Below are 8,946 nucleotides of genomic sequence, written 5' to 3'. Positions count from 1 at the left end.
ATTTACTGATAGAAGATAAAACGCATTCAGTATAAGAATAGAAATGATGTCAAATGTGAGCCATAATAATGAAAATTCCAATATAAGAAGGAAATGTCATCAATTGGACGAGATATAACGTGAAAAATAATGTTTAAAGATAATAATTACACAGATAAAATACAGATTAAAACCTAAGAGTACTGGGGTTTATCTTGATTAAATTTTCAGCAAAAGTAGAAAAGCCCCGTAGTTTTCCATTTCAAAGAACACAAGAAAATCGGTAAAAGAATGTCAAAATAGACAAAAATAGAACTTTTTGAAGAGCCGAAACAGCCAAATTCAAAGCAATTTAGAATTGGCCAAACTCCGAAAAAGGGATTTACATTACACACAAAAAAGGGGCAAAAAGAATTTGCAGTCTGTAACCATCACTCACGTTGAATGAATGGTATGCAACAATCATACTCTACAACAAATAATTTTCCACCTTCCACACGTATTCATCCCTTGGTAGCTTGATACTAATATACAGCAACAGATATTCTGTACCCTTGAAGCTCATATGATGTTTTGTTTGACGGAATGAAAGGGGAGTTAAGGTAGAGGTATATATAGTGGACATCCTGTGCATATCTTTCTCCACAAAAAAATTATCTTCGCACACGTGTGGCTTCAAAAGCATAAATCAACGTATGACTTAAAAGAGCTCCTCTGAATTGAACTTGTTCCATGCTTCCTATTAGTAAAACTCAAAATTAAACACAAGCGTAATACACTAAATCATCTATAAAAACCAATCATGTTTATAGAAAAATTTGTAAAAAGTTAAAAGAAACTGTTTCAATCGTAATGACAATGGGGAACTAGGTTAGTTAAATTATAATTACATTATATATATGTAAAAAAAGGAATATATCACAAATTCATGTACAAACTAGGCAAGCACAATCTCCTCCTAACAGTGGAAACGGGAAAATGTGTCCGTCTGGCGTTGGTGGGTGAGGTAACAATGTCAAATGGTTTAAGTATTCTGTATGAAGTAACAAAGAACACTTTTTCCCAGAAATTATGTTTAATACTTTTTGGACCTTCTAAGGGATGAAATTCCAAACATTTGAGAGTTAAAGAATATAACAAGATAAATTGAAAGGGTAAGACCATTGTAACAAATGAAGTTTAAGGGTGGTTAAAATGTTTTCAAGTAAAGAATCGAACCATTAGTTAGGGTTAAAACAATAGGTAAGGATTAAAATATGAGAAAAGATTTTTCAATAAAACATCAAAAAAGTTGAGACTTATATTAACCCTATCATAAATAAGTGTTAAAATGATTTAAAATAAAATGATAATACTTTGAATTAAAGGATTTAGCAGAGTTTGATAGTTTCATGTGTTACAAATACACTAGGTGATCCTCAAACCGTAAGTTTGTTTATTTTACTTGTTGAATAAATATAACAAGAACTGACCCGTTCATAAGCAAATGGGTTTAAAAAGCATACTGTATCTACATGTTTGAAAAACCAAAGGGTTTAAATCATGAGCTACTTTTAAATGAATATATATTGACTCGACTACTACTAGCTCAATCAAACAAACGGTGCATAGAACAGAACTTTATATTTTAAATTACGGAATTTATCTTTCTATAACATTTAGAAACAATAAGATCTGCATGAACTTTGAAAGGCATTAGAGGCATTCAATGAAAAAATTACAACTCCTGGACTACATATAGATGACAATAATGATAGTAAAAGTTAAGTGAAAAGACTAATCTTTTTCAGATCAACTTACAGGACATATAGTAGATTTGAATTTTAGCATCAGATAACAATTACCGATACAAAGATGTCAAATGATCAATTGCTTGAACGATCTTGAGATATGGAAAAGGAATACACCAACGTACCTTAAGTAGGTCAAAGACTTTTTCAGCAACATATTTCTGTTGAAGATTAGCTCCTTTTTGTTGAACCTTGTCAGGATGGATGCACAAAGTTGCCTTTCTGTAAGCTTTCTTGACCATCGCACCAGTTATCAAATCAGTCAACGAAACAGGCTGCCAACCGCATCCAGGCCATAAAACCTAATAATTATTCAATAGAAGAATGAGTGTAAATGAAAATAGGAGCCACAACAAGCAGCTGTTTTACAAGCATATAGACTGTGAAGCTTGTTTAAGAGCACCAGATACCAAGAACCGTTTACGAACTCTTTGAAATATCGACTCATAAACAATATAGGAGTATGGGACATTAAAAAAAGAGATAACAAGACATACATATTGTAATGTTGATAGCAGTGCACGCAAATTCCCTTCTTTCCCAGCAGCCCATCGCTTGATCTCAATATCTAGAGTTTCACCAATCCTCTGAGATGAATACATATAGATATAAGAAAAATGAGAAAAGGTTACAAGAAACGTAATGTAAATCCTACAAATTCAAGCAATGCATATACAATTTTCACAAGGCAGATATTGCTTAAGTAACTACACTGCACACAGATATAAGATGACTGAATAATACTCACACTTCTTTCTTCCTGTTCCCTCTGAGATTGGAGATCACGATTATTCTTTTCTGCCAGTGCTTTAGCCTATGCATGAAAGTCTCAATTATCAGCGCTTAAAGACATGTATCCCATACACTTAACATATATCTTACATAAACATACATGGAAATAAATTTATATAACAAGCACTCTATAATACATACCGCACGTTCTTGAGTGCGCTGTTGTCTTTCAAGCCTAGCTCTTCGTCTTTCTTCCGTTTCACCTTCAACATCTTGGAACTCTCTGGCAGATGAAGGGGCAGCTTTAAAAGGAAAAGATTAATTAGTGAACAGTAAATCCAAAAGAGTAAGTAAAGGCAGAGATATGGTCAATTGGTGGATCAGTTTAGGATAGACAAAATAGGTCAAAATCAAAAAAGGGTAACTTTTTGGTACCGAGCAGGTTGGGTTAACCAGATATACACTGTATCCAAAAACAAATATTCTTTAAATAAATAAATATATCAGATATGAGTATGCGTTATACTATTTCAATAATATTCTTTAACTATTAAAATATATACTTATGAGGTCTATGCATTAATAAGACACTTGGGACGGTTTTCTACTTGCCAGAAGCGGTTCTTTTTAGCTTAATTTGTATTTTAACCGTTAGAGATTAAACATTGAACAGCTTGACCCACTCGAGTAAATGGGTTGAAATAGCCAGCTCCAAGTGCAACTAAGATTATATCAAAACTGATACCTAAAATTTTTACCTTCAAATATTGAGCTAAGGTCATCAACAATATTGGTGGTAGAAGATGCTTTCCTTATATTAGAGGGTACTCCGGTAGTTGAAGTCCTCTGAGACCCATCCGGTCCTCGTCTGTTTTGTGATAGTGGATCAGATGCAGGGTCCTGCATAACACATAAAAGGGTTTAACATTAGGAAATTACAGATTACAGAATACTCATGGTATATGATACACCATTTTGCTACTCACAGAAGTAGTTGCCCTTGGTCTAGGCGCACTGCTTGCTCGGGAACTGAAAAATGATTCGAGGTCATTATCATTCTTTTGTTGGTTCATCCTGGCGGCAGCAGCAGCCCTATCTCGAGCATCTGCAGCAGCTCTCTCTCTAGCTTCAGCATTAACCCTTTCAACAGCTACACGTTCAGCTCTACGCCTTGCATCTGCCTCAGCTCGTGCAACAGCGGCTTTTTCCCGTGCTGCTTTCTCTCTAGCTTCCGTCGCAGCCCTTTCACTAGCTTCCGATGAAGCCCGTTCTCTGGCTTCTGCAGCAGCCCGTTCTGCTCTTTCCTTTGCATCAATAGCTGCCCTCTCACGGGCTTCAGCTTGTGCTCTCTGCACCGCAGCCCTCTCAACCTTTAACCGAGCTTCAGCTGATGCTTTTTCACGAGCCTCAGCTGCTGCTCTTTCCCGAGCTTCCCGTGTAGCCCTCTCTACAGCTTGTCTAGCTTTTTCCCTTTCAAGTCTACTTTTTTCTCTCTCTTGTTCTTCCTTCTCTCTCTGTTGGCGATCATGTTCTTCCTCTGACATTTCATCTCTCTGTACTCTCACAGATTCTTTATTTCTAGAAGCTTTGGCATTTTCTCTTTCTCTTACTTCTTTCGCATGCCTAAATTTAGCCTCGGCCCTGTCCATAGCATCCTTCATTGCAGCAGCCGCCGAGTTTGAATCAACCTCTTCACCATATCTGGCACCATCATTGTTCTCATGATTATCTGGCGTCCTATACTTGGCAAAATTCTCAAAGTCGTCTAAAGGACTCTTGGCTGCATGATCGAATGGGTTAGAACTTTGAGGATATTTAGCAGACTTTGGTGAAGCAGAGTAATCATTCCTGAAGGTTCTCGGGTTTGAGGCAAAATAACCTCCTCCAGGCATGGAAGCATGTCTTGGTATTGGAGGAGGAGGTCTTGATGGTGGTGGAGCTTTGGTAGGTTGTGTGAACAGAGGTATCTCTGACACAGTAAGCCATATATCTTCAGCTGACTGAACATGCTCTTCTGATGGGGGAGACACGTCTACTTGAGAACTTGACTCGGGATATGAAGGTGGAGAAGTAGCTCGATCAACAGATTTATGAGAACTTTTTGGAATAGATGGCATGTCAAACACAGGTGGCTGGGATTCTTGAAATTCTTCTACCGGCACCTTCGGTAACTGGGTCTCTGGATATCTATAAGATGATTTCTCAGTCGGCTCTCTACGAGTAGAACTTCTTAAACTGCTAATGCGTGATCCATCTTTAGAAGGGCTCCGCTCTTTCTTTTTATTATTAATCTCATTTGAGAATGCAGGTGATGGCTTACCAAATCCTTGAAGGGGATCTATATCATCAAACATACCCGTACTTACTGACCCTCCAGTTTTTGTGCTACGAGATTTAGTAACCTTGGGAATTGTTTCCAGAGGGTCAATGAAAACACCCGAAGATGAAGCGACAGGGGTTGATGTTGACTCTAGAACTACAAATGGATCATCCATTGCATTAGAAGTTTTCTTGTTGCTACTTGATTTTGGCACCGACTCTGAATTAGATCTGTGACAAATGAAAGCTATTGAGGTTAAGTAATGTATCTGAATCTCAACAGTGTAAAGCCGACCATTATTTTAAAATACGTACTCATGGCAAGCAGAAGAAATTGTGAAAAAATTAACCCTATACAGAAACTAATACAAGTGGGGGGAATTCCCAAAATCGTATCCTTGATATTATACGTACAGTTCAAACTCGTGATAGTTACAACCCAATTTTAAAAGTGTAGCAGGTGTAAGACACATCAACAAGTGCACGAAACAAGACTATAAGACAAACCTAACATGCTCAAAATGAATAATATTCTTACAAGGAAAGGTAATGAGAAGTCTGCAAATCTTCCTAATCTACATACTCACAATCTTAAGTAAATTTCATGCCAATCCACCCATTCATTAAGAATTTCTTAAGGTAATGGTCTCCGAGTGTTTGAGCATATACCTCCTCTAGGAGGCCAGCCACTTGGCCAGGCAGATCCAAAAATGAAATCAGAGAAGCAGCAAAAGGCATACATGGTCAATTCTTAAATCTCACACTAACGAGTATCTAAAGGGAATTGGCTCAAGGAGATGAGTTGCTCTAAGCATGCCTTAACATATCCTATGACTGGATACATGTTGAGAATATGAACTAGCTTAAAAGCGAATCACATTTCTTCTTTGCAACAAGGCTATATGTTATGTACATCTTTAAGTGTTCACTTTAACAAATTTTATAAAAATGTTTGAACCACATATAGGTTGGCTTTATATAGTAACTAGCAACGTCTTCTAACTACATCTGTTACCCTTTCTCATCATGGAATTTGTTGGATGAATTTCATAAAACACAACTTTAAACTCTAGAGATATTTCATTTTAAAACATTCTCTCCTGCGTTAACTTTTGAACAATTTATCTTCACCATCTTAATATATTAACGGATAACTGCCATTTTCGAAAAGGTTACCCGAACATTAGCAACATGACAATAACATGCGCATTATGAATTTATAAGCGCAACTTATCACAGAAACTTTTAGAAAGAAAGTAGCCCAGAGGTAAAGTGTAACATATGAAGTTAAAAACTACAGTACCAAAATGCTCCCAGACACCAAATATACAACGAATATCCTTGGATAGCTTACATTTTCCCGTAACTTTATTCTAACTTAGATCTCCCTAGAATTTCGTCTCAATCATTATATATTTATATATATCTAATAATCTAATACAATCTTTTTAGCAATGTCAGCATTCATCGATAACAGGGTGGTCCAAAATACAACCGCTTAACTAACAACAAATGTCACTGCTATTCTATAGTTAATGCACATTCTCTTAATAATGAAAAATCAATCTTATGCTAAGTACATTAACAACAATGCTACTTAATGCTTTACAAGTTCAAAACTAAATCCCTTGTTATAAGCTAAAAACAAGCCAATCAATCAAGAAGCACCAAACTTTATCGAAAAACAAACAAACGGGACGTCGGAAAAAACCACAAATACCTGTTACTAGACACAAAAGTACCACTTCCAAAACCCGGAAGCAAATCATCAAAACCACCCTTACTACTTTTAGCAACCTCCTTCTCCTTATGTCCCAAATTCCCTAACAAATCATCAAAATCATCCTTTTTTTCGCTCTTTTTCGACCACGCAAACACATTATCATCATCATCATCGTCATTATTTTCGTATCGAACCGAACTACTATTTCGCATCGATTTACTCTTCACACCTGGCAATCCACCAAATATATCACCACCAATACTATCATCAACATCATTTTCATCATCGTAAACCGGTTTATCGTAAACCGGCAAATTCGAACCAACAGATTTACTCTTGACTTCATTATTTTTACTACTACTACTACTTCTGAAAATCGAATCGTAATCGATATCTGATGATTTGGTGGTATTACTATTGTTGTTGAATTTAGGTGGGCCCCCAAAAACATCATTGAATAAATGATCGGGATTAGTGAAGAGAGATGATGAAGAGGATGTGGATTGAGATCGGGTCCGGAAATCTGACCCGATTCCGTCGGATTTCATTGGAGCGGATTTGCCTTGTGGTTTGAATCCGAAATCGCGAGCTAAGATTCCGAAATCGTCCATTTGATTGACCAGATCTGATGTGGATCTTCAACTTTATTTTATAAATATATATAAAACTGATTGAAGTTGTCTCTGTGTGTGTATATCTATATATATATATATATATATATAGAGAGAGAGAGAGAGAGAGAGTGGTGGTGGTGGTTTTAGGTTTGAGGGGTTGACGGAGATGGATTTCCAGGGAGTTTTTCTTTCTTTTTTTTTTTTTCTTTTTTTTGTCTCTGTTTGGGTTTTGATGATACTCGCCGTTACCGGACGGGGCGGGTTTTAATCAAAGTGTTAGAAATGAAAAGCGTGTTTATAATTATTTTGACAAAATAATTCATTGACTAGTGCTATGTCAACTTTATTTAGGATAAAATGAAAATGACTTTAAAAAGATTTAAGACATATTGTTTCCTTGAATTTTTTCATATTAAGTGAAGAGAAAAGAAAGAAAAAAAAAGTGAAAAAAAAAATGATCAAAAAGCTTTGTCTATATTGTAGTAAAATGTAGATTTTTACCTTTATTTTACAAATTAACCTTTTTATTTTATAAACATACACAAAGCCCCTTGGTTCTTTGGATTTTCTCATATCAGGTGAAGCGAAAAGAAAGAAAAAAAAATGATCAAAAAGCTTTATCTATATTGTAGTAAAATGTAGATGAAACAACTATGGGAAAATTACAAGAAATTTTTAACTTTATTTTATAAATTAACCTTTTTACTTTATAAACATACACAAAGTCCCTTGATTTTTATCTTTTTGCAGTCAACAGCAGCTATGCTAAGCCTAACAACTATATTATAAACTGTTTTAGAAATGGTGTGGTATGAAGGTAATAAAGATAGTTGAACCGAAGGTTTTAAATGAAAATAGTGTGGAGAGTCTTCTTCGAAGCACATTCAAAAACGTTTTTTTTATAGCCAAAAGCTCTAACTACATTCATAATTACAAAGAATATAAGAGTGTTATTGTTACAATTCAAGGTATTATGGGGGTGTTTTGTATGACGGAATGAAAAGAAGAGAACGGAAAAAAGAATAATTTCCTTTGTATGTTTGACACGATGAATGGAAACATGGGTCCAACTTTTCATTCTCTTTCTCTAATATTCATTCCCCATAAAAAGTAAAGGAATGGAAGTGAATTGAAATTTATAAAGGAACGTTTGCCACTTTTATTCTATGGTGAATGAATAAGGAGTGTGATAAAAGGAAAGGTATATAACTTTTTAGCACGTGACTTGCACATTATTATCAATCTCAAGAAAAATTCTTGAAACTCTCCCGATGATTCTCTATTTGTACAACCATCATATCTTCTCCACCATCACATCATCACCAAACTTTCGATCGCCACTAGACCACTACATCATGAAGATCTAATTCCAACTTTCACATCACGTCCCAGGTTATCGAGTTCGTTTTCTTCCCAAATCTCGTATACACAATGAGTTTTTTTTGTTATAAAAATACATTGTAGATCTATTTCCATTCCTGTTGAATTACAGTGTTGGATTGAAGTACAACATTCCTGTTGATTACTTTTGCTTTTGTTATATTAATCAAGTGTTTTTATGGGCTAAAGTTAGAGTTTACACTGCTATCGCATTTCAATTATTGCTACTGTTGTGTTATTGTTGCTGCTACTTGTTTCCATTCACTTGAAATAACAAACAAAATAAGCATGCTATGTTATATTTCTCAAGTTTAATTCTCTAACCATACTAAACAAGAGAATATGTTTTGTTTTTCCATGTTGATTCCTTTCTATGCCTTTCTATTCTCTATTTCAATTCCGTTCTTTT

The 8,946-nt window shown here is 35.3% G+C and overlaps 1 protein-coding gene across 1 annotated transcript; it reads right to left on the bottom strand.

The window, feature by feature from the left end:
* Nucleotides 1-216: 216 nt before the first annotated feature.
* LOC122591034 (auxilin-related protein 1-like) lies at nt 217-7,453 on the bottom strand. The gene is made up of 8 exons (XM_043763224.1): nt 6,541-7,453; nt 3,488-5,051; nt 3,260-3,401; nt 2,703-2,803; nt 2,518-2,583; nt 2,267-2,356; nt 1,895-2,071; nt 217-718 (listed from the first exon to the last, which is right to left on the bottom strand). The coding sequence occupies exons 1-8, from the start codon at nt 7,152-7,154 to the stop codon at nt 680-682; spliced, it is 2,793 nt and encodes a 930-aa protein (XP_043619159.1). The 5' UTR covers nt 7,155-7,453; the 3' UTR covers nt 217-679.
* Nucleotides 7,454-8,946: the final 1,493 nt, after the last annotated feature.

The sequence above is a fragment of the Erigeron canadensis genome, chromosome 3, assembly GCF_010389155.1.
Source record: "Erigeron canadensis isolate Cc75 chromosome 3, C_canadensis_v1, whole genome shotgun sequence".
In the NCBI taxonomy this organism is placed as follows: Eukaryota; Viridiplantae; Streptophyta; class Magnoliopsida; order Asterales; family Asteraceae; genus Erigeron; species Erigeron canadensis.
The sequence above is the reverse complement of the archived record's forward strand: the minus strand, read 5'-3'. Positions and strand labels throughout refer to the sequence as shown.